The 27,057-nt window shown below is 43.8% G+C and overlaps 1 protein-coding gene across 2 annotated transcripts in view; it reads right to left on the bottom strand.

The window, feature by feature from the left end:
- Nucleotides 1–27,057, bottom strand: part of Limch1 (LIM and calponin homology domains 1) — a 309,300-nt gene that overhangs the window by 170,770 nt on the left and 111,473 nt on the right. For both annotated transcript variants that reach the window (XM_032915969.1, XM_032915970.1), the window contains exon 2: nt 21,965–22,035. In XM_032915969.1, the coding sequence (XP_032771860.1) occupies nt 21,965–22,035 (71 nt within the window). The remainder of the gene's footprint in view (nt 1–21,964; nt 22,036–27,057) is intronic.

The following is a 27,057-nucleotide window of genomic DNA, read 5'->3' as shown; positions in this document are numbered from 1 at the left end:
AGCAATTAGAAGGAACTACTTTCTTATAGTTACTTATCCAATAATCTTCTGTTGAACGTTTACTGTGCATGCTAGTCCAGACACACAACAAGCAAGGTGTGAAAAGGTTCTGTCTCTTGGAGGTAATAATCGTGGTACACAGGAGAGAGTGGAGACAGTGGGGGACAGGAAAAATAGGCAAACAAACAAAAGGAATCTTCACATAATCAGGATCACTAGAACAGCAGCCCAGTGACCAGTCACATGCCTGATACTTCATTGATGGTCAAAAAACTACTCTCTTAAAAGGTAACATTTAAGAAAAAACACCTGAACGGTACAAAGGTATTAGCCACTGAGACAGCTGCAGACAACAGTTCCAAGCAGACTTGAGTAGCTAAGATAGAGTTCTTAATGGAAGATCAGGTTGGTACATCAGGAGGATCTCAGAAACTCAGCACAATGAGGAGGGGATTGACCCACCACTCAAGGACCAGTGTAGACCCAGACCCAGGCGACTCATCAAGCTTTGTTTTTAATTCAAAAGGAAGCACATTAAATTTGAGACTGATGTTTCCCACTTTATATTTCTCAAAACATCTGTGAATAACTACGAAAATAACTCTACAACCATACACATAAAGTGATGTGTATTGCAGAAATCAGAAAAGAAATTTTAATCACACAGATGAGTTATATGAAGAGCATGGGGTGACAGTGACCTTGGCAGTCAGCAGGCTGGGTCTTGACTGGCAAATACCAGATTCATCAATGACAAGTTCCTGGGAAGCCACTTGACAAAGGTTGTAGTTTCCCCCTTAATAAACTGGGGGTGAAAAAGCCCTCCTGTCCACCGAGGACGACCCTGAGCTCCCAGCTAATGCTTGTCACGAGGCTGTGATGACTGCAGCTGGCCTGCCTCTTTATCCAGTAACTGAGCACGTCCCTCTGTGCAGTGAGCCAGTCCGAGTTGTTTAGTTTCAATTCCCCATTAACCAGCTGTCTTACTTATTTTCTCTCATCAGCTGCCTTTGGATAAAAACCTCAGAGAAACAAGTCATATCAACAGATATATACCGCCTGCCTTATAGCGTTTGTCTGGAGCAAAATTATGAGTAAGAAAAACTACCATCTTGGCTAATCCTCAATTTTGAAAAAATAAATTAACAATACTGAAGATAAGTAAAAATAAATGTGCTTCTTAAGCCACTGCACCTAAACTCATATTCTAAGCCCACTCCACTGTGCTGGCCAGTTTTATATCAATGTGACATAAGCTAACGGGATGGGAGCAGAAGGAGCCTCATTGGAGAAAAATGCCACCATACGGTCAGGCTGTGAGCAAACTTGCATTTTCTTAATTGGTGACTGAAATGGGAATCCAGCCCACTGCAGGTGATGCCACCCCTGAACGGTGGTCCTGTAATGCTGTAAGAAGCAGGTTGAGCGAGGCATGAGGGGCAAGTCAGTAAGCAGTACTTCCCAGAGCCTCCACGCCAGCTCCTGCCTCCAGGTTCCTGCCCTGTTTGAGCTCATGTTCTGGTTGCATTTGTTGAAAAACTGTGATACATAGGAGAAAGCTTAATAAGCCTTTCCTCCCCAAATTGCTTTTGGTCATGGTGTTTCATTACAGCAATAAGAACCCTAAATAAGACACACGTTGTGACCCATATGTCAAAAAGGCCATTCCACTGTTTATGTACTCAACGAGTATCTGTTGAGCATCCATGGTGTTGGTTCTGAAGCCAGGTGTGGGGCACAAAGGAAATTAGGGAAGAACCAGGTCTCTACCTCATAGTGTTTGCTCACTGGTGGATTTAAGAGCCACAGGCAGTCAAGGACTGTGCTCATATACATTTCATTATCACACTGCCTGTGCACAGCCACCATGTGTTAAAAACGTGTGTGGCATGTAGTCCAGAAAACACAATTCATAAAGAGTAACAAAGTGCTGGACTCCTTTAAAAAAATACTGAACCAAGAATGATACCAACGTTCGGACTCAACCACAGACTGCCTTTAATAACATCTGCCTCCCTGTATGCAGAATGTGGCGACCTCCCAGCCATTGCTTAAGCATTGCTCTGTATTTATAAAGACAAAATGAAGGTGCTTTTTTCATACCTACCACAAAATAAAACAAACAAAAAGCCTGTCTCCAGTCCGTGGCCTTGGAGAAAGAACTTCTGTTTCTTTGTACTTGAGCTCTGGAAGGGGCACAGAACTGTGCAGTGCTATGAAGACTCTATCCAGACATGCTGAACTAAGTCACCAGACAAATTTCTATTGGATGATAACAGGAACGCGAGAAGTAAGATGTAAAAGACTGAGAATTTCTGGAGTATTGAACTTTACAAATCATTCATTCCAGAGGTCTAGTTATTATAATTATCCTAGAGCTTGGGAGAGAGCAGCTACAGATAATGCCAGGATGGGAAGTCCATGCTTCACCTTGTGGGAAGTCACTTTGTCCTTTACAACAATAGATGACATCATCGTCTCATTAGCTTGGTTTGTACAGCTGTGATAGGGAACTCTGATGACAGAACGACCCATTTTTGTGTCCCCATTCATTATGCTCTAGAGTGTTTTTTCTACATGGTTTCCTTGACAGTTTTCTGGGTTTGACTATGAACCCTGAGAGAAGGCATTTCCATTTAATCCACCATGGCATCTGGTTTCCAACCTGAGCACGTGATCAATGCAACCTTGACCATAAACCCGTTACAGATGTCATATACAGTTTTCTTTTCGGGGTTTGGGGGAGTAGAAAAAAGTTTTCTTCTCAGAGTTGTCTTGGCAGAACCAGGAACATTTACAAGCTCTTGGGGTTTGAAAAAAATGTCTAAAAAAGAGGGAAAAAGCAAAACCTAGACCAAGGAGATGAGCAGTATACTGTTAGGATACAAGTTGCCATCATTAACACCAACCAAGTGTTTTTAGGGTGCTGTCTTTTGTCCAGAATGGGTGACAGGTAGGCCACACTTGAGATGCCTGCCTTGAGCAAACCCAAGAGTATCACAGGAGCTTTGGAAAGGTTTCTGCTGGCTTGGAGACCAAGAAGTTGGATCTGGACTCCTGAAGTTGAGCTCTTATTCTGACAGAACTCCTATGTTAGTCTGTCCACTGATTCTCCAAACTTTTCTTCCAGGCAGACTAAGCTCTGACCTCCTTGCTTATTCACTAAAGGAATGGAATAGACTTTCGGACAATGGAGTTTGGGCAGAAGTAATATGGTCCACCCAATGCTAGGCCTAAAACCCTTACAGTCAATTCTTCACTCCCTCTCCTCTCCATCCACTAGTTCACCTCTGCCCTTCTCTAACACCAAACTCAAGTTGCACAAATGGAATCTCATTTCCATAACCTTAAGTCACCGTGGTGTAGTGTTTATTACTTGTAACAGTCAACCCCACACTAATTCTCACTAGGAGGGACTCGTCTGATGAAAATGAGACCTATATAGCAAATTACACCCAAGAAAATCTTGTCCTCAAACATAAAAGCACGGCATATTTTCCCTTGGCTCCTTGTATCGTGTCATCTAGAATCACAGAAAGTAGTAGAAAGCATATTTCTGCAGGTCCAGTCTGATTCATTTTCAAGCTCTTGTCATGGCCATTCTTGCTGTCTGGAAGTTATGGAATCTGGGGATGAGAAGGGCCCATATAAAATGATTTGGATAAGGAAAGACCCTCATCAAGGTCAAGGCACATGTCTGAGGTCAGAGCTCACACTGACAGAGTTGGGGTCACGAACTCTGCTTCTTTTTAAAAACAAGTTTATTTTATGTAGCTGTCTTTGGACATACCGTAAGAGAGCATCAGATCCCGTTACAGATGGTTGTGAGCCACCATGTGGTTGCTGGGAATTGAACTCAGGACTTCTGAAAGAACAATCAGTGTTCTTAACCACGAGCCACCTCTCCAGCCTCAAACTCTACTTCTTAAATCCAGACAGGATTCTTTCCTATCATCCTTTATTTAAAAAATATTTTATTAATTCCTTGAGCATTTCGTACAATGGGTTGTGATCACATTAACACAACAGCGTTCCACATCCTAACTCTTCTCAGATCTACCCCTGCCTTCTTGCCCCCTCCCAACTTTGTTTACCTTAACATTTTTTATTTTAAAAATAACCCACCTGGTCCAATTTGTGCTTCCAAATACTCATAGGTGTGGGACCATCCATTGGACATGCTAACCTACTAGGGGCCAGGCCCGTGAAGTAAAATGACTCTTCCTCCCTGAGAAGCCGTCGGCTGTCAGTAGCTCCTCAGAGAGGGGTGGAGTCTCATGAGCCCCTCCCCACATCATGCTAGAATGTTGATTGGCTTGGTCTTGTGCAGGCAACCACACCTGCTGTGAGTTCACGTGTGCAGCAGCCCTGTCAGTTCCCCCTGACCTCCAGCTCTTCGGATCTTCCCATCCCGGCTTCCATGCTGGCCTTGGGTGAACGGCAGTGATACAGATATCTCATGTATAGCACTCTGGGTACTCCATCTTTGTGCATTCCAACAGATCATTTCTAGTCCCCACACTAATAAGCCCATGAAACCCATGCTTCTAAAACTCCAGCTTTAGCCCAGATCGTTCCTTCTTCCAAACGACTTCTTAATTTCCCTGTGTTGTAGGGTATCTACCCTCTGAGCTGCCCTTTTGTAAACTTTACAAAAACTGGAGTTACCCGAGAAGAAACCTCAATTGAAGAATGGCCTCCATCAGAGTGGCCTGTGGTTAAGTCTCAGGAGGGGGAGGTACTTTATGTTCTTGGTTAAGGACTCATGTGGAAGAGCACAGCTCACTTCACTGGGTAGTAGCATTCCACTGGGCAGGTCAGTGGTACAAAAATGCAAGCTTAGCAAGGAAGCCGTGTTCCTGCCTCTGGGTTCTTGCTTGAGTTCCTGCCTTGGTTTCCCATGGTGACAGACTGTGGCCTGTAAGCCGAATAAATGTTCTTCCTGAAGTTCCTGTGGGTCAGTGTTTTATCAGAGCAACAGAGAACTAAACTAACACACCATCCGAATGCCTTTATCTTCATCTCCAAACTGCCTTTCCCACCAAGACTTCCCCTCAATGTCTCTTCTGCTTTTGTAAGGTACCAGTTTGAGACGGCACACATGATCCATGAACTGTGAAAACTGGCAACGCAGGAACAGACTTCAGGGTGGCTTAAACAGAGAGAGTATTAAAGTTCCATCACACAGGCCATGATACATGTAATCACCGTTGTGCTGTATAGTAATTATGCATTAATGACTGCAATTAGTGTTTCTTTCACAAAGCAAAAAGCTTGCTTCTTGCTATGCTCACTGTCAGGAAGGTGGAGAAAACCTCAAAGAGTGAAACCACTGTGCTCCAACTCAAAAGATTTCTGTGCCCATCCCAAGGTGAGTAAGTGGTCATCTCTAGGCCCCCAGTACTCTCCTTCCATAAGGGGTCCTCAGAACCAAAAGCCCTCAAGATGCTAAGAGTAATAGGAATCACCAGAAACAAATCCCAACTCTAACTCACAATTACGTTATTTCAGTAGTTCATATCCAGGAGCCTACATTTCCCCCTCTGAAAATGGGGACAAAACCACCAGCTAGTGACAATGCAAGAAGAGTGTGAAATGTGTGTGTGTGTGTGTGTGTGTGTGTGTGTGTGTGTGTGTGTATAGTCACATATAATACATATGCATATATATATATATATATATCCTTACAGTGTACACAGCATTATCATTTCCTTCAAGCCAGTTTCCACCCTGCCTCCCACAGGTGGAAGTCTGATGTGTCAATCATTGGCTTCATTCTCCTGCTAGACATCCTGCCTAGGTTAGCAATAGGCTGGGGAGATAAAGAACAGAGAGAGCAAATGAGCTCATATGAGTTCTCCACATGGGTGTTGTCTCTGGACAGGGCGGAAAGCAACGGAAAAGCTGGAAAAGAGAGGAAGGAAGGGAGGATGCCCACAAAGGAAGGCAGTAAGGGCTCTGAGGTTGACAAATACAGCGAGGTTGGGGCTCCATCCGAGGCATCGGCCCTGCTTTCTGAGGCTGGCTGAGATTTAACTCTTCAAGGTTTCAGAGCCTCATCTCACATGGTTTTCTGAGGAGGAGGGGGAGGGTGTCAGGGCTGCAGATGACCTTTCCCATTTTGGAAAGGAGAGGTGTTGCTGTATTGTGAACCTACTTCCTATTCATTCTGTATGCTATTTCCGTACACACCCCTGACACACCCATGGGACCGTGTTCTACAGCAGAGCTGCCACGGACTCAGATGGTGGGAGGGCCAGTAGGAAGCCTGCGTATGGCTCCTCTGACTGTGGGAGGGGAACACTGCATCACATAAATCCTGTTAGAGCACAGAAGAAATGGAATGAAAACCTCCACCCACACAGAGTCCATGTTCTCAAACTCAAGTCCCAAACCACTGCTCTCCTGGTCAGAAACACCCTGACTGCCAGCTGCTCACTGGGAGCTACAGAAACCCCCTCACTCTTGGCTCAAGCTTCTTCACAAACTGCTCCGATACCAGCCTCACATCTCTAGTCTGCCCCACCTTGTACTTGTAATAGGCCCTGGCCTACAGCACACGAAGACCCTTCCTGGGACTCAGTACATTCATAGAAATGCAGTTTTCTGTCTAACCTGTCTTCATCAGAGCCCCACCCCAAGTCCTCTGCGGACTAATAAACTCTACCCCTCCATTACAGTACAGCTTAAATTTTCCTCTTCATTGGCACAGTCCCTACGTAGAGACTATCCCCGCCCTTACCAGATCCCAGTATTTGTGGGTATTCTTTTGACCTCTGCTCTTATCTCAAATCACAGCAAATCTAATTAATTGGGAAAAGAGTCCATCTTCTCTGCTATCTTAGCTGGAATATAAAGGCTAGTCCCCAGTAGAGCCTTAGTGATTGTTTGCTCAGTGAATTGATAAATAATTGTCAAGTGTTAGGAAAGCCTTAAACATCACCTTGGAAACTACAGTAGACCACAATGGGTCTCCAGGCATAACTTTGCGGTGGTGACCATAGTTAAATCGTACTCTGAGGACCAAGATTAAAATCGAGTCCAGGCAACCACATTACAGCAGGGTTATCTGGTAGACCCTCAGGTCATTCCTAGCAGCTATCATGCTATGACATGGCTGCTGATTTGTGGGAGAGGGGTGGGAAGAGCAGGGTCTGTCCCGATTTCTCCAAAGGACAGTCGGAGGTTGGCTGTCCCCAAAGGATGCAGCAATGTCCCTGGGTTCTTCCTTTGTGATGTGTCCTGAAGTAAACCAATGGTGTAAGGGTGAACAGAAAGACACCAGGGCCAGCTTCCATTACACAGCACTTGTCCTTCTGCCTTATGGGCTGTGCCCCAAAAATCGAGAGGCTAGGAGCTTTGGTAGGGGAGCAGAGACATCAAATGTGTTGAGTCCTTGTTACTTGTGTTATTTACACAAGACTACGTAAGTCTGACAGAATATTTCTGAACAAGAACTCATGATATAATAATATAATCAACCTATAGTACAATGTCATAAAAATATTTATATAGAATTAGCATGCCATATACCTAGTACATACATAGAATACCCGGAAAGAAATAGAATGACATCAGAAGTACATCTAGATGATTTTTTAGACTTCTTGAAATAAAAAAATTTAAATATGTATGTGTTATTAATGAAGCAGAATACATATATAGTCAAACCATTAAAAGTCTAAAATTAAACTACTTGCACAGCTGTTAAGATAATGTAGCCATCCCTAAAACTAATTTTAATCCTTTTTCCCTGAAAAGGAAACCCCAAGTCCATTTGCTTCCTTTCCTTTCCTACCCACCCACAACCCCTTTCCCTAGAAAAGCACAAACCTACTCTCTGCCTCTATAGATTTGCCTCTTCTGGGTATTTCATCTAAAGGGCCTCATAGGGTGTGGGTCTTTGTGACTACTGTCCCTCACTCTACTCATCCACACTGTGCCATGTGTCAATACGTCATTCCTCTGTGCAATCAGACCACCATGCACTGCGTGGACAGGACATCCGCCTTTGTTGGGCAGTTGGGTATTTTCCCCACTGGGCTATTTTGAATAATGCTATTGAGAGCATTTGTGAATGACTTTTTGGACCTGCCTTTCATGTCCCTTGGGCATGTCCTCAGGAGTATAACTGCTAAGGATAGTAAGCATCTTCTCATGAACTTATTGCCCATGTGTATCGCTATTTTGGAGAAATGTCTATAACTTTTGTCCATTTTCAGATTTGGTTACTCATCTTTTTGTTATTAGTAATAAGTGTTCTTTACATATTCTAGAGGTAGATCTTTATCCTTTCATTTATTTTCCCACTGGGTAGATTAAAATGTGTTTAAAGCCAGCCTAGGCTAGATGACAAGCCCTATCTCAAAATAACAACAACAAAACTAATTTTAGTAGAGTCTAGTTGACCTATTTCTTTTTCCTTTATGACTGTGATTTTGATGTCATATGTAAAGAACAAAAACAAACTAACACCTACCGTCTAACCCAGTTAATCCTGTTTTCTGAGAGTTTTATAACTTAGGTCTTATATTTATCTCTAGGATTTATTTTGGAATAAGCTGGGCCAGATTTAATATGCATTTACTGATCAGTTATATTAGCATATTATGTTAGCTATAAACACACTAACTTTGGAATAACCTTCCCTCTCTACATGATCCCTTGAAAAGCATATGTCTGCCCTGTACCAGAACCGCTGGGCAAACAAAGACGGATCTAAAATATTCCCCAAAGTCCAGTGCGCTAAATGCTTGGTCCCCAGCCTGACACTATCTGCTGGTGTCAGTCTAAGAAGCAGAGGTAGAGAGACTTGTGGTCATTGTGCGTGTGCCCTGAATAGTACTGGCATTCTAGCCTCTCCAGTTCCCCCACTTCTCTCCTGCCTTGGGATAAACAGGTTTCTTCCACCTTGCACTCTTGCCAAGATAACTGTTTTTCAACTGGCTTTTGAACAACCTTGATATAAGCTCAAAGGCAATAGACAACCAACCATGGACCTCTGAAACTGTGAGCAGAAACCTTTATTATTTTTAAAGATTATTGTCTTAGATATTTTGTTACAGTAGAGGACTGACTTACAATCACTGTCATTACCTTAAGGAATATATAATCTAAAAAATATATAATTATCACGAGTACTGTCATGTATGAGACTAATTACTAAATCTAGGCACAGCCAAAATACCTTTTAAACCAAAATATGGGAGAGAACCCTTGGAATGAGCATTTCCATTTATACTGTGGGTGGCCATTGCTGTGTACACATAAAGCACTGAGTGTAGGCTACAGCAATCAGGTAGTTAGTGGAGAAAAGAGCGCCCAGTGCGGTTGTGTGTTTAGGACTTAGAGAGTTGAACCTGGCAAGAAAGGAGAGCACTTCAGGGACTGGAATGGAGTGTAGCAGGTGTGGAATGGGGGGCACAGAGCCAATAGCAGGACAACAGCTCATATTCTGGGGCCAGTGCACAGGGACAGTACAAGCAAAGTCTGGAAACCTAGCAATCAGACAGTCAGGGACACCTGTCTATGGAAACACAATCATATCCTGAAGGAAGGATGAATTTACGTTTCCCTACCCACCTGGGATGAGTTAACAAGCTCCTTCCACCATAAAATTAGCCTTCCAGAACAATCTACAGGAGCTTAAGGAAAAGTGGGCACCGATATTAACCACACCCACTGGCCTCAATTTTTTTCCATCCCCTTCACTCTTTGTTTGCCCTAATAAAAAGAAGGAAGTCTACTTTTACAGTTCACTTTAAAAAGAAATCATTCATAAGGCAGACCCTTGGTAGGCTATTTAAGAAAGAGCTCTCTCCTATGGGTAACCAAAGAAAACACTGAGAGAAAAAATGGCGGAGACAGGACGTTTCCACACTTCGTCGTGGGAAGCCAGACCACCCAGCTTGACAGCCCATGAGAGGCCATCAAAAAAGTGAATTATTAAGGAACTTCAATTAGGGAGCTACTAAATCCCCTTAAATGCTAGCAAAGCCTAATCTAGCATGGGCCTCCCTCACGCCTCCTTCTGCCACGCTGCAGGCGTATTTAAACCCGAGGTTCCCTGTCCGTCTCTCAGTCAGTTGACCTTTCTCATCCCTGTACATGAAATCTCTCCAGAAGTCAAAAGATTAAGTCAACAGAAGGCATGCGTCTATCAAGGCATGGGATTGACAAGGTGGGAGAAACCACCCCATACTGGGCGGAGAAATAGTGATTGAATGATAATTATCCTCAAATAAACTGCAAACACATTTGTGAGAAGCATCAAGAGCAGCTCCGAGATCCAAGATCTGTGTAATCTCAAAGTCCAAGCGAGGACAAGAACAGTTGAGACAAGGAGAGCATTGCTTTAAATGGGGAAAAAACGTTACGAAGGTGGATGAGGGTGAGCATGTTTCAGATGCAAGATGCTGGCACGCTCAAAGGAGCTCCCAAGAAGACTCTGTAATCGATGCTGAAAGAGTAGCTTGAAAGGATCGACTATGCCAAGAGGCCATGGATTTCTGGAGAACCAGGGGTCCATTCTGCTCATCACAAGAGTCCTGTGCACTGGTCTGGCATGGTTTCCATGTGTGGGCTCTTTTCTCGACAGAAGGCCACTGGGATACTCAGTCTTTGGTTTAGGCCCCACCTAAGCAAGGCCAATCTCTAAACAAAAAGCAGTTTTCCACTAGAGGTCTTAGCGGGAGGCCGGAGAGAGCAGCTCAAACTGTCCTCACTTGAACTTTAAGGCTTAATGAGTCTTGGTGCCTAAAAGCTGGAGACAGGCCAAGTCGGCGAGGCCAAGTGTGATTTGGCAATGAAACAAGAGGGAAACCTACACAGAAAGCCTATCAAGTTCTTACCAACCCGCTAAGATCAGCATGAGTAACAGCGAAGGGGCCCCAAGTGTGCTAAGATTTGAGTGAGAATCTGGGTTGGTGAAAAAGCTTCGGACAAAGTCTAAAGTGAGCTTCACCATTGCCCATATGGCCCGCAGGCCAGAGGGGAGTCCAGGCTGTTCACCTGCTCAGGTCACTGTGATTACTTAGAGGTGGGTCACAGATCTTGAACAAAGCAATGATTGTCCAAAGATAACAGTAAGAAACCAGTGGCCAGCGCCTAGGGTGAGCATGCATCCCGGTTCTCGGGGGGCAACCCCAAACGCCGCTTGTTCCTGTGTCTCATCTACTATCCATCCTCTGTGAGTACCGCAGAGATTTATAACCATAGGTTCAGTCCATTCACAATCCGCCAGATCATAGTAATCCTGCTTCCTTTTCAGGGGCTCAGGAGAGCCTTGCATGTGTTGCCCATATTACGTAAGATCTTTCTCAATAGCCCACAGAAAAGACGAAACACATGGGCCAACCTAACCCAGCCAGGTGGGAACATGATTATCTGATGTCATTCCTCTGGCGTCTCCTCTGCTACTGGGGCATGGCTACCACAGCCTGATTTGCGCAGGTTCTTGGGAACACAGGAGACTGCTCTAGCTTCGTAAGAGTCTCCTTAGCAACCTAGGTTTCCGTGGCATCACACTTTCCTGGTTTCCTCTCAGCTCTCTGATAGCTCTTTTGTTTGTCTCTTTCTCCTCTCCCTGGAACAAGAGAGAAACTTCCCCAAACTGAGACACGTTCTGCTCCTCTCTCCCAGGGTGTTCTTTCCCTGAGACCCTGCCAAGGCTCACAGCTTACCCACGACATCTAACCAAGGCTCTCCGGTCTGATTTGAGTAGGTCCACTGTCAACCTCCTAAGCTGCGAGTCCTTATTCCCTAAGGCCCGCCCACAGTCTTCCCCCTTAGGTGGTGTATCTATATTTCAAGCTTGACCTGCCCAAACTTAAATCATAACCCTTCACCACAGAGGACCCTTACCAGCTGTGTCATGAGTCCAGCCCTGTGGTCTGTCATTCGCAACAGATAATATTGATTTTTTTAAAAATCTTTTTATTCATCAATACAATCTATCCTGATGATTTCATCAATAGTCTCACTTCTGCTCTGGAGGTCAAATTTCCGAATCTTTGTGTGGCTCCTGGGGTCCTGCAAATCTTAGTCTCCCTACCTTGCTGCACCAGCTCTGATTCCCCATTGACCTCCCACGTTTGAGCCCAACATGTCTGTCTGTAGTACTTCGCGTGCACACTCTCCTTCCTGCCGGAGGGGTGGCATCCTGTCATCTAGAGCATGCTTCTTTTCTACTTTATCTCCTCTGGAAGGGAAAAAGAGTTTCTAGACTTCCTTAAACTCTCCATCTAAATGCTTGCATCCTCAAAGCAACCTGGGGCTTATATCCAATGTGGCGTTATGATTCAGAGACTGGATCTGATTGTCTCCCTCACTAATTATCTGGCTCCACTGTTTGGTGGGCTGTCATTAAGAGTGACATCACATTTTTAAGTGGGTTCTTAAAATGCTTCATTCAGGGGCTAGAAAGATGGATCAGTGGTTTAAAATACTGGATGCTCTTCCAGAGGACTGGAGTTCAAGTCCCAGCACCCACAGGGTGGCTCACCACCATCTATAATGCCAGTGCCAGGGGATCTGAAGCCCTCTTCTGGACTCTTTTGGGACTTTACACCAGTGGTACAAGGCATACATGTAGGCAAAACATCCATATGCATGAAACAAAGCAAAATAAAAATATTTTTAATGTTGTATTGAATGAACAGAAAGAACTATCTCCCCCCTACCAACTGTAGTCAGCTCTCTTCAGTGTTTACCAAGTCCTCCTCTCAAACGCCAGAGCTTTCTTCCTACTGCTGCTCCTCAAAAGGAAGCCATAATGCTGTGGCTTATAATAAAACCTTCTGTGGAATCTTTGTTCCTGGCCCTTGGCATACATCTTCTCAAACTTTTATAACTTCCCTAGTCATAGGGATTCTAGATACATTGCTTGCTCTGACGTCTGGTCTTTGATTCTGGTCCCTAATGCTGATTCTTCATGGAATATCCAGGGGGACAACCTTATCTCTTGTCATGAGTGGTGACCCGTGGGCCCCTCAATAGAAACCAATCACAAGAAAGACCAAACCTGATCAGAAGTCTGAAACTTGCAAGGAAGTTAATCCACAGGGAAGGGGAGTTAACCAAGCAGGACCATGGGATTAAACCCACCATAAAAAGTCTCTAAAGCACAAACAATTCTGCTTAGTTGGTTGTGTGATGGTAGGGTAACTGGCCCAAAGAGGGTACAGCACCTCCATGCCTGTTGCTTCACACCTTGCTCAAGACATTTCATCACAGCTCTTCCTTAGTAGCTCCCTTGATAAACTAGTATATGTAAGTAAGGGAGTCCCCTGAAACCCACAAGCCAGCTCAGCAATTGATAAAACCTAAGAAAGGAGACCATGAGCACATCCAACTTCTAGCTGAAGGAAACAGCTGCTGTGGATGACTTGTGAGAGTCACTAGGGTGTGGTCTTAAGGCACTGAGCCCTTGTGGGCTCTACACTGGCTCCAGCTAATGGCAAGAGTAAGGCGGGCCTGGAGAGATGGCCCAGTGATAGTTTTTATCACTCTTGTGGAGAATATAAATTCAGTTCCCAGAATTCACATGGTGGCTCACAACTATCTGTGACTTCAATTCCAGTCAATCTAATGACTCCTTCTGACCTCCAGTGGTACACATGTGCACATATACACACATGCAGGGAAAACAATCATACATATAAAATTTTTAAAAATCAAAAAATCAACTTTAAGAGTGAGTTAAGTTATGGAACACCTAGCCAGTGTTAGAGAATTGGTTGTTTTGTGATCAGAAGTATTGTGAAAATATAAAGAAAGAAGAAAACGAAACAAACAAAATCAGATGATATAAAAATGATTGTTGTTTCCCTTCGCCTGTATGAAATCATCTTCCTAACAACTGTCTATCAAACTTCAACAATATTACTCTTTTTACCCTTTTATTAAATTCTGGAGATTAAATCTTGTTCGTGTCTACATGTATGGAGATACCGATTTCCACTCCAACCCCACTGCATTTTGTGTGTGTGTGTGTGTGTGTGTGTGTGTGCGCGCGCGTGTGCGTGTGTGTGTGATCACTTTATAAGCACATCATAAAGTTGTTAAAGATTATTTCTGTTTATGGCCCCCAGTGCTCAAACTCAGTGCTGTGCTATGCATGGACAATGTCCCACAAGGCCCCCACATGACAAGAAATCCTCCACCAAGATCTGTACCATCAACTCCCTAGAGGACTAGTCACATCTGTGCACACCACATCGCATGCTGAAATCATGACAGGAATCCAAGACAAGCACTCCTTCTTAGAGCAAGCAGCTCATTTATCAGGGACAGCATAAACAAGGGTGGGCCAGCAGATTTCTTATCTTCAGAAGATTATTTCGGCAACAGAAGAACAGAGGCAAAAATCCACTGAGACATTCTTTATCGGTCACTCATCTGTAGACTCACATACTCAAACTTGGCATTCCATGAGAATGTGTTGGCAAAATAAAACTCATCCATGTGGCTCTCTGCCTCCTAGAAAGACAGAGGTCCCAGCAAAGAATCTGGTACTTTAAGAAAGTGATGCTTCCACCCTACGCTGTTCTATGTATAAAATGGAATATGTTCTTTGTATAGAAGTTATGTGTGAGAGAGAGGTGAGGGGGATGAGAAAGACAGAGACAAGGGTTGTTACTGATGCCCTAGGCATGGATCTTACTACTGGGTCACAGTTTCAACAAGTGCTTAGAGCAAATGTTATGTGTCAAGCCAGCCCAGTGAGGGAAATACAAGGCTATATATACAGCAAAGCATTTTCAAGGAACGGGGTCCAGTGTTAGCCATAGATGTAGTTACACAGCAGGGAAGGCTTCTGTGGTACTATCAGAGTAAGGTTAAAAACAGTCCTTAGAAACCACAGAGACACCCACTGTTTCTGCCTGGAGAGTCCTGAACAGGCTGCCAGAGGGAAAAACCACTGCAAACTGGAGGCGCAGGAGGAAATGACATCAGTGTAGTAGTCAAGGTTATTGTTTGCAAAATAAGCGATATTCTAGTTCCCAAGCTCCGACAGCCAAAGTTCATTACTCACAGATGATCAAGTTTGTAAGGGACTCAATATGTCTTGCCCGGATTTTGCTCACAAACTGGATAAGAGAAGCTAGAATGTAAAATGCAAATTTCTTCACCCTGCTGCTAACTGGCAGTCCCCAGGAGAGAGCAGCTGGGTGCACAGTGACACAGAGGGGCGTTGACCATGTCATCATCATAATTGGCTTTTGGCCTAGGTCCACGGACGGTAATAGGAACAGCGATCAGTAGAACGCCAGGCGAGTGGCGGACTGCACGGAGTGTTTACTGTGTTCTCTCACACAGCGTCAGGCGTGGCTAAATGTCTTGCAGGAGAACGTCCCTGTGCTTAGATGGTGCAAACTCCATAATTTAGGAGCTGAGTTTCATGTCGTTTGTAACTCACTTTCAAAAGGTTAGTGCAAAAAGAGACATGTCAACATGAAGAAATGATGTAAATGTGGCAAAATGAGAATAATCAGTATGCCTTGGTGCATGACAGACAGGTATCTACATATTATCACAGCTTTCTCCTTCATTTGAAATCATTCCAAATGAAAAATTAAAGAAAAAACTTGAAAGAAATTGCTGAGTGACACTTTGGTTTAAAAAAAAGGGGCGGGGAGGAGGCAGTTGATTTACCAAAACACTACCCTGCATTGGCCAAACCCAATCACTTAATGAGGTCACTTTATGAGAATAAGCAATTTACACCTACATCAACCCCGTAGTCCTCATTGGATTTCTCTGAAAATTCATTGAAACACATAAAAACTATCTGAGCAAAGTGGCCAGTACAAAAATACATAGAAGGCCATAATCTGCTAATTTCATATCTATGTGAAATTCCATAGAGGTCTGTCTAAACAATAAAGTCACGGTAGAAGGGGAGAACAGAAATCTTCCCCTCTGGAGTTATTCCAGGCTGTCTGGACATCTGCAGCTACCAACCCATCCCAGGGCAGCTTCCTCATGGACTAAATCACCCTTACATCCCAAGGAGACAGTACAGTATCTGGTTCATATCTCTGACAGTGTGACACATGTCACGCCAGATACTCGCAGCTTTATCATACTTTAATCCCAGACCTTTTATGAAATCCTCCACAAAGAGTTCACATTACTCAGGTATTTACATTTCCTTAGCAAAAAACGACAGAGGAAGGTGAGCTGCCGAGACAAAAACATGTGAATTAGAATTAAAAAGAATGCATGCACTGTCTTCTTGTTATTTCTACTTGTAAACTATGCATGCCCATATCCATACGGGTCGCTCTGCAGGGTTCCAGGATGAAACCTCCTGAAGTCAGAGAAGCCTGAGGGAGGGGATGCTGATGCTGCTCGTTTATTCTACATGCTGCCTGGAGGTGTCTGTCTTTTCTCTCTCCTGACTCTCATCTTTGGTGGTCCACCATTCTCACTCATCTCCATCTGGTTGCTTAGAGACACTAAAGCCATGATGTCATCCAGTGAGCACAGACTACTGGTCTTTCAGATTTCTACCCCATGCTCTACTGTCCTGTCTCCTATCTCTTTGTCTCACCAGCACCATCACGCTCTTGCTGCATCTACTGTTCTAAGACCATCGAGCCATCGGCTTGTTCAGCCCTAGCTCTGCTCATGCCAACCTTTGACCCCCAAGCCCACCCTTACACCTCTTATATTTCCCTCCCCTTTTCAACCAAGTTTTCAGGAACAGAGCAGATAAATCAAATTTCCTCAAGTGAAGTCTTTCTATCCGAGTGAGCTTGCCAAGCTATGTTCTCCTTTTCTGTGCCTCAGCTATTTCTTCTGTAAAACAGGTTTGGTAATAGTAGTTTTGAATTCACATGTTAGTTTGCCACTAGGCTCCTAATAGGGAAGGGCCCTACTGCTCAATGGGAACCAAGAGAGGTTATTATTATTGTTCTTGACTTATGAACAACCAAGGGCATGTTTGGCAAACAAAAGATCACAGAAGTCCTAATACTGAAAACTGATCTAACTTGAGAAGTTTATGTATTTCCTACCTAAGGTCTTAACATTTATAGAAGACCCTAACCGAGCTTGAATAATAGAAAGGTTAAAGGTCCCAAGTAATTTTACGGAATATATTTTATGCTCTAAATCTACGTTATTTCCTTTCCTTATTGCTGTGAACTGACAAGAAGTAATTTAAGGGAAAAGGGGTTATTTTGACAACGAAGGTTGAGGGTATAGTCCAGCATGTCAGGGGTGTTGGTGGCAAGGGTAGCTCTCGTTTATGAAGGCAGGAGTGTGAGACTGCTTCCTCGTACTTGGGTAGAACTGGAGGCAGAGATGGGAAAGGAAGTGGAGCCTAGTTAAACATCGAGGTGACCTTCTCCACTGTAAGCCACCTTCTCCTGCTAGGCTGCAAGGATTCTACACTCTCCTAAAACAGCACCATCCAGGGAAGACCAAGCATTCAAACTCATGAGCCTACGGTGAGGGGGAGGGGCATTCCATATTCAAAACGTAACAAAGGAAACAGTACAAAATGCCCAATCTAAAGAGAAATGACCTGCTTAGCATTCCAAAGGCTGAAATTGTAGAGCTTTTGTATTTTTAAGGGCCACAACATTGCTGGCAGCTCTGAGTGAGAACTTCACCACCATCCACAAACCTCTCCAGGTCTAGGTGGTGGCGCACTCTGAGCATCTTTGTTTACGGTGGACTCCAGCAAGCTGCTCCTCCCACATCAGTCTTCTTGGCAGACTGGCCTCAGGGTCCAAGTTCTGGGAAATGAACCTGATAACACCAGCCAGCAGAAGCACAGGGTGAGAGGTGAAAATGCTTACTCTACTGTCCCCAGACTTCACTGCGCTCAGTGACAGGGCAGTAAGCATGGTTTCTGTGAACCAAAACTCTTGGAAAGAGTCGTGTCTTCCACTAAACATTCTTCAGGGCTGATTAACTGATGAGAGTGTTGATGCTTTGGAGAGGCTGGAATGTCGCAAATCTAGAGCCAAGTAATCTTGGGGTATCGCTAGCCTCTTAAATGCCATTTATTGCCTTCCTCTGTGGCTGACATGGCATCTCTGTGACCGCTGGGTAAATCCTCTGGGGCGTAGGGACAGAGCCCTGGTGTCCAACCTACCAAGAACTAAGAATGCCTTCAGAGAGCATCTGAGGCCAAGAGCAGAGTTTTCTCCAGTTTGCCTTCACCCACTTGTGGGTTGGATGAGAATGGCCCTCATAGGCTTATGCATCTGAACATTTGGTGGTACTGTTTGGAGGAGGTGTCAGTAGTGTGGCTTTGTCAGAAGTATGTCACTGAAGTTGGGCTTTGAAAGTTTAACTGTTCATGCCGTCTCCAGTTCACTCTCTGTTCTGTGCTTGCCATTCAAGATGATAGCTCATAGCTTCCTCTTCCAGCTGCCATCCCTGCTTCCTGCTTCCTGCTTCCTGCTTCCTGCTTCCTGCTTCCTGCTTCCTGCTTCCCTGCTTCCACACCAGGATCTACTCAACCCCCTGGAACCATAAACCCAAATAAACTATTTCTTCTATGGAAACTCCTCGGTCAGGGTGGTTTATCACAGTGACAGGAAACTGATGCATTTGAAAGGTTCCTTAACTTTTCTTTGTTCTCTTTCTGTAAAAACTTCATCGAACTGTTACCACATTGGTACGTGGACTTTGGCTTAACCTAAACTCACATTCCTGGGCCATAGACACTCATGTTTGACTCAAGAATAAACTCTCTCGCATCTCCTCTTAGGTGAGAGTTCTGTTTTGACACTGGCTTCTCTATGACTCTAAACTTGGAAATTTTCTCTTGTCTTGTTTCTCTGGCTCCTGACTCAGCTTTTTCCTGAGGCTGTGATAGAGAAATGTGTCCCAAGCGACCCTTGCTTTGGGCCACCAAGCAGTTCATTCCCTATCAGCAGTCTCTGTTCTTCATTTATTTATGCCATGTCAGCCACAGAGGAAGGCAGTAATTGCCATTTAAGAGGCTAGGGATACCCCAAGATTACTTGGCTCGGCAAATGGTACTCTGTGTTATCCTGGTCCTGTCTTTCCTGGCCATGGGCTGACTCTCTAGGCCTCACCTTAGCATCATAATGCTCTTTACAGCATTTGCAAAAGCCTCAAGGACAGAGACTCCATCCTCTCATTTGGAAGAAAACTCTAGGTGTAAATGCCTCTAAATCCTGAGCTTGTTTTCAGAGGACCCCCACTCTAAACCCAGAGGCATGCAGGCAGTACAGCTACCTGACAGAGCCCTCCCTGGAAATACAGCAGAAAGGTAGGTGCCTATAGGATTCTCTGGAATCAACTTTGAGTGAACAAAAATGGGTACCAAAGACTCTGACCTAATTAGGGTTCTCTAGCTGTGATAACACCATGAGCAGAAGCAACGGACATGAGGAATGCGTTTATTTCATCTAACAGTTCTCAGGTCACAGTCAATCACTGAGGAAAGTCAGGGCAGGAACTCAAGGCAGGAACCCAGAGGCAGGGAATAAAGCAGAAGCTATACAAGAACGCTGCTTCCTGGCTTGCTGGCCATGACTTGTTCATTCAGTATGCTTTCTTATAGCACCCAGACCACCTGCCTAGGCATATTACCACACCCAGTGATCTGAGCCTTTCCACATCAATCATAGATAGATGCCCAACAGGCTTGCCGACAGGTCATTTGCTGGGGCATTTTTCCCAGTTGAGGTTATCTCTGCTCAAATGACTCTAGTATGTATTAAGTTGACAATAATAATAATAATAATAATAATAATAATAATAATAATAATAATCAACATTAATACTCTTGTAACAGCAGAATGTATGCTGTACCCTGAGTACCTCTCAGCAGGCTGTTGATCCAAGAGAAGGCTGTGAGCCCAGATTCAATGCAAGTGCTCTGCCAGAAGGGCGGCCTGGAGCCTGTCTGTTCAGCTCAGCTCGGGGAGGCACTAAACCAACTAATTACAGCTTACCTACAGATGAGCTCTGGTTCAGCTATAAAACACAGAGGAGAGGTGCTGAGGGAAGGAACACCCAATAAGAGCACACATCCCCAAAGGGAAGGAGAATAGAAACAGCAATCTGGGGTCCCCAATTTTCTTTAAACAAAGATGGGCAATGAGAGGCAGAAGAACACGCTGATATGAACTGTGTAGAAAAGAAGTCGACACAATAAGGCACTTTAGTCTGTGATGCACTGCACAGTCCTTTAGAGAGCCTTGCTCACAGTGAGTGTTTAAGTTCCCAAGTGCCTATGCAGTAGAGCAGTAATGTGCCTTGACATTTAGAGAAAGTTGACTGGAAGAGGTTAAATGATTCATAGAAGGAAGGTGGGGACTTGAACACTTCATTTTTTTAGGCTCTAAAATGCCTGTCATTTTCAAACTCATCAAATGATATTCTGAAAGTTGCCAAAGTAAGAGTCCATCCTGTGTGATTCCATTTATTGATGCTTCAGAAAGAGGCCAAAGCATGCTATGGTGAAGGGGAGATCAGAGCAGCACAGTAGCTGGAGTACTGAGATTCAGCAGGAAAGAACAAGAGGGAAGTTTCTCCTTTATACCTTGGTGGAGGTGTAGAACTGGCTTGCACATGTCCCTCAGAGCCTCAGACTTCACTTCTGTTCTATGTCCATTATCTTCCATTAAAATAGAAGTCAGGGCCAAAATTAAATAGCCCATTAAATACATTCAAATTCTGAAGTCTCGGTTTAAAGTTTATGTCCATATACATTTGTAAATGTTAATGTCCTGGATTATTTTGTGTCTAAAGCCACTTTCTAGAAACCTCTAATTCTGTAGTAGGACTGCTCTATTGAGGTTTGGTCTGTTGCTACGTACTGTAATGCTAAATACTGGTCTTGGTTTCCCCCAGGGATGAGAAGATTCTCACACAGACCCAAGTGATGCTATGTAACCTTGTCCCCCAAGTTATCTCTGGTAAATAAAGATGCCTACAGCTTATAGCTGGGCAGAAGAGACATAGGCAGAGTTTGGGTTCCCAGGCTTGGGGTCTGAGGCAGGACTATAAGGAGGAGGGGGGGAGGAGGAGGAGGAGGCACCATGGGGTAGGTGAGTCATAAAAACAAAGCCATGAGGGCTAGACAATTGGAGTTCAGAGCAACCCAGATAGAGGACGGAAAGAAACTTGGGGTAACTGGTAGGGAAGTAGGCAAAGGAGCTTAGAGGGTAGATATCTGCCCAGCTCTGGGGCTTTGAAGGCATATTATAAATATGAAGGTTGTGTGTCTTTTACCTGGGAACTGAATGATCAAAGGTGGGGTAGAAACCCCGACTGAGATTAAATCCTTACTGTAGCACTCAATGATAAAGCCTTGCTCCAAAACATGCCACTGCCATCACTACCCACTCTGGACTCAGTCAACAGCACCAGTTAAATGTACCCAACACCCACACAAAGCAGAGCAGGTGAGGAACACATCCGGGCCTGCTTTTAAGATGCCCTGGATTTACAGAAACACCATGTTCACTTGCTGCAAGATGCTTTGTGTTGGGATTTCCAAGGATAGAAACCCCACTACTTGTAGCAGTTAGACCCACACCCTTACAATTACTGGGACGCAAGTCCCCATGTGGCAAAATGACACCAGTGGGGTCTAGTTCTTCATCTAATTTGTGATCACTATGGTCTCAATCCACCATTCCCTTTGTATATAGACACTCACTTTCCACAAATGTTCCCTGCTTATCCCAGCAGTTTCTTGTAAGATTCAAACTGTGACTCAAGCAAAAGTGAAATACCAGAGGCCATGTATAGAAAGCAGAGGCAAGCAGCTCTCTGTGTACAGGGCCACCCTGGTCTACAGCATGAGTATTAGGCCAGCCCTGGTGGGACCCTGTCTAAGAAAAAGTAAATAAATAAAAGACAAAGGAAAAAAATCATACTACACTGAAGTTTTGCAGACAAATTGAATAATCAATGCATACAAGTACAACCTTGAATAAAACCAAGGAATGTAAGCATTACTTACTCGCAAAGAAGGATTCCATTCTCTAGTCCTGTCCGGAAGTCTTTGTCACCAAAACTTCGACCCGTGACTTGCTGGAAAAGAAAAGAAAAAGGAAAAGAGAACATAAGTTTCTCTTTTATTACCAGGAAGTTCAGTATTTAAAAAAAGCTCAAGAGCCCTGAGAAACTCATGATACTCCAAGAATGAGAAAATCTATTAACCTTGAATTTCTGTCCCATTTGTGGCTTTGCCTGGATCAGGTGAAATAAACTTAGACCATGAAGTGTTGGTTCTTCCTGATAAGACTCTGTTACTTGCCGGGTTCAAATTCAGTAAGTCAAGGTCATAGTGTGTCTCTTCCGTGGGGGATGCATACTCTCTCACCATCAAAAACAAATAGCAACTCCACAGAGGAGGAATTGCCCAAGGACAAAGACCCTGTACCCTAAAACGTTGGTGGTCAGGGAAGGAGATTCTGTCTAATGTCAGGAGACTAATACTATGACTACAGACTACAGCCAATGTGCATAAATGACAGAACGGGACTGAGGGACATGTATGGTGTCTCTGGTTGTCAGCAACCATTAGGTGGGGAACAATACTCAGAATTTTATTCGTTCATTCTCTAAATATAAATGCCTGGCCTGAAATATACCAGGTAGATATGTCTGTCAATATGCCCTAAAGAAGCCTCTAGCACACAAAAATAGAAGTCATATCTAATAAGCCAAAAGAAAAGAGTCATAAAAATACTCTAAACAATGGAAAGAGCAAAAAGGGAGGTGGAAAAGAGGAGGGAAAGGGAGGAGGAGGAGGGAAGGATGGGAAAGGGAGGGAGAGGAAGGAAGGGAGGGGGAAGAGAGAAGGGAAGGGGGGTGAGAAAGGGGAAGGGGGCAGAGAACAGATAGAATGCACAGAAAGGCTGAAGACTTAGCACTGACCATGTCAACAACCCAATTCAGTGTGAGTGGTCCCTGAGCCCCCAACTAAAACACAGAGATTGAGAAACTGACACAGAGGCTGAGTTAACCTTGAGCTGTCCACAAATGTGCTGGGTAAATTGGAAGACGAACATTAACGTGAGTCACAAGAAACCTGCGCCAATCCTACCAACTTCAGAGGAAGAAATCTCAGAAGAGAATAGGACAGCATGGATGGAGAAAGCTCTTTCATAACAAGGGGTCAGTTAGTTCACTGACGAGACATCATAATCGTGAACCCTAATGTATTTCACCATTCACCATATTTTTTAAAAGCCCTTCAAACTATGCAAATCAAAGCAGATAGGATTACTAAGAGAGAGGGAGATAGATGGTAAGTAGAGTCAGAGGTTTAAATATTTCTCTTTAATAACTGACAAAACACATAAACAAAAAGTTGATAATGATATAGAACACATGAGCAACACTATGGACCCAATTGGCCTAGTTGATATTTCTAGAATATTCCACCCTCCAACATTTACCAAGCCAGACCAAATTCTAGGTCATAAAACAAGTCTCAAAAGACTTAAAAGCATCTATCCAAAGTGGGTGTTCTGACCACAACAGAATTCAATTCCAAATAAACAGCAAAATATCTGTGGACTATTCCCAAATGTTTCTAAACCAAGTAAGCCAATCCCAAATGATAAAAAATTAAACATTATAATGCATTTGTAGATAAAATAGTAACACAAACCAAAAATGTACAGAAGTACTGAAGCAGGATGGGGCGGGGGGATACAAAAAGCCAAGAGAGAAACAGGACGCAGATTATCAGAGTCTCAGGAATGGCAAATGATATCACTGCAGAGTGTAAAAATATTAAAGCACGACAAGGGACTATTATAAACCAATTTGTACCAATAAATCAAACAACTTAGATTGTTCTGATAAATTCCGTGACGTAAGCGCAATTCATACAACAGGGAAACAAATCATCCCCTCACGAAGAAAATAGCAGGACTCAAAGGCTTGCTGCTAAGTTGTCCCACCGATTACAGAGAAACAGCCTAACTCAGTACAAAACCCATGCGGACGCCTTTTAAAAGTGTATCTTATGGTGTGCTTTATTATGGCTCAAGCTTTGTGCTCTGAAGACTTCTAATTAATATTCCCTTCACAGCAGTGCCAGCCATCACTATTAAGATTAACAACGGTGTATTTGCAGAGCACTAAGAGTCATGGCTCAGACCCTTCTAACCTCTCCCTGGGTCCCAGCCAATTGAGGATTCTTAGCAATTTTCCCAACAAGGCACTGGCCCTGGCATCATTCCATGACCACATTCCAGAGACACAAGGGCATGATGGGAAGCTCAGCAGTGCAATTAAGAGGATCTGAGGTAGTATGGTGCCACATGTTTTTAATCCTAGCACTCAGGAGGCAGAGGCAAGTGGATCTCAAGGCCCGAATGGGTCTATGTAATGAGCTCTGGGTTAACCAGGTCTCTGTAGTGAGACCTTGACGTGTAATATGTGTGAGTGTGTGAGTGTGTGTGTGTGTGTGTGTGTGTGTGTGTGTGTGTGTGTGTGTGTGTGTGTAGAGAGAGAGAGAGAGAGAGAGAGAGAGAGAGAGACAGAGAGAGAGAGAGAGAGAGAGAGACAGAGAGACAGAGACTGAGGTGAACCCTTAGGTTACAGGGTGTTTGTAAAAAAAAAATCTAAGACTCAGGGAGATTCAAAGCGTAGTAGGGAGGAGTAGCAGATGGTCAAGAATACTCTACCCCATTCTTGTCCCTATTTCTCTTATATTTTTGGTTGTAAGCCTAGTCTTTAATGGCTGAGCCATCTCTCCAGCCCAAACACAATTCATGAACCTACTTCTCATCAGTTGATCTGATCACTGAAGCTCCATCCTCACAGTTGTCCATCCCTAATCGGCAAAACCATGCCAAACCCTTTCTTCCATATCAAGAACACCCATTAACATGTCTTTGGACACGCTCCTTACTTCCACCATCCTGCCACCTTTCTCCAAGCCACTGTCATCTTCCATCCATCAGGCATATCCAGCCTTTTACACGGTGACCTGGTTCTGTCACGGAGAAAGTTCATACTCAAGAATGTCCCAATCAAGATACAGAAAAGAAAGATCTTAATATAAAATCTCAGATTTTAAGGTGCAATTTTGTGTGGGGTCATGATGATAGCTATTGTAGGCCACACATGGCCCACAGGTCATGGATTAAATATGTCTGATAGACAGTTCAGATGTGGGCACAACTACTTCTACCTGTCTTCCCATCTATTCTCAACCAGGGAGCTCTTAGCTGTTAAAGGGTCATCAAGCCAGTATGCCTTTCATTGCTTCCACAAAATGACTCTGAATCTCATTCGTCATGGTAGAAGCCAAGTTCCCAATACACACACACACACACACACACACACACACACACACACACACACACACACACACGGAGCAGAGAGTGTAGATGACAATGCACTGGAACCCTATAATTCATGGACAAAAGATACCAACCATCACTATCATCTCAGAAGTGAGCCCAACACATCTTATTCAAAGGAATCCTTGGAAATCCGTATGGTGGCAGTAAGTCATCAGCTCCTTCTTCACCATCCTTCAAGAAGCTGCATTGATCTGTAGCAGATCCTCCCTGCTTTGTGTGCGGGGTTAATCCACTTTAATTACTAACCACAATATTTGTTGCAGGGCCATGCAGAGTAAAAGTCATTGAATGACTAATTTATCAAAACATGGTTTTCCAGGAAAAGAAAAGCCTTCACCTGCCTCCATAATTAAACAAAAGCAGAAGGCAGGGGCATTTATGGCGTGTCATCACACAGTCTAGTGAGAGCGGCTATTGAGGAAGCTCATCTGTATCCGATTTCCTTTCCACGGAGCTCAAAGGTAATTCTGAATTTATCTGCATTCCCTGGCCTATTTCAGAATCATTTAAATTCTGAAATATGGAGACACCAGATTCAAAAAGAAAAACCACACAGCTCCATGGCAACATTTTTACGATGTGTTTATCATGTAATACTCTTTATATCATAGCCCTACAGCCCGTTAATTGTTTTGTTACTATTGTTATTATGTAATTGCAAGGAACAGCCAAAGGCTGCCAAGAATTGGTCTTCCAGCCCAATCATTACCATGTATGCAAATAGTATTTCAGAAATATTTTCATGAATCTCTTGTAGATTTTTGAAAGAAAACCACAGATAGGCTACAGGTCTAAAGAGCATTTAAAATAAACATTCATAATTCTTAGCACGATGATATAGAGAGGATTTTTTATGTCATTTTTTGGTTTGAGTTTTTTTTTTTTTCTTTTTTTTCGGAGCTGGGGACCGAACCCAGGGCCTTGCGCTCGATAGGCAAGCGCTCTACCGCTGAGCTAAATCCCCAACCCCGGTTTGAGTTTTTTTAATATAAATTTATTTACTTTATGTGTATGAATGTGTTGGCTGCATTTATGTACATGAACCATGTGAGTTCCTGGTGCCTACAAAGGTCAGAAGAAGGTGTCAGATCCCCTAGAGTTGGAGTTATGGATGGATAGAGAGTCACCATGTGAGTGGTAGGGACCCATCCCAGGTTCTCTGCAAGAGCAACAAGTGCTCTTAGGCACTGATCCACCTCTCTAGCCCTTGATTGATTGATTGATTGATTGATTGATTGATTGATTAGTAGGTTGATTGATTGATTGATTGATTTAAATACATGATCCTTTTATCACAGATCTCTGGCCAGCCAGGAACTCACTATGTGGTCTAGGCTGGCCTCAAACCTTCAAAGATTCTCTTGCTTCTGCCTTCCAAATTCTGGAGTTACAAAAGTGAGCATCACTCCTGACCTTCCAAAGAAGAGATTCGGTTTGTTGACAAAGCGCGCGCACACACACATACACACACACACACACACACACACACACACACACACACACACACACTATTGAGTAGATTTTCACTTAACTTTGAGTTGAGTAGACATTAGGATTTTCCTTCAGTTCTATAATAGCTGGTACCTTTCAAAGGGGTATGATTTCCTCTCACACCCTGTCAATGATAAAGCCACACCCCTCCATTCATGAAGACGCTTAGCTGCTACTCCTTATGCATCCCTCTCTGCTGATCTGGACTTAGCTACCTAAAGCGCCTATGTGTATT

The sequence above is a fragment of the Rattus rattus genome, chromosome 11 (genome assembly GCF_011064425.1).
Source record: "Rattus rattus isolate New Zealand chromosome 11, Rrattus_CSIRO_v1, whole genome shotgun sequence".
Taxonomy (NCBI): Eukaryota; Metazoa; Chordata; class Mammalia; order Rodentia; family Muridae; genus Rattus; species Rattus rattus.
Note: the sequence above shows the minus strand (reverse complement) of the source record. Positions and strands in the feature narration are given on the sequence as shown.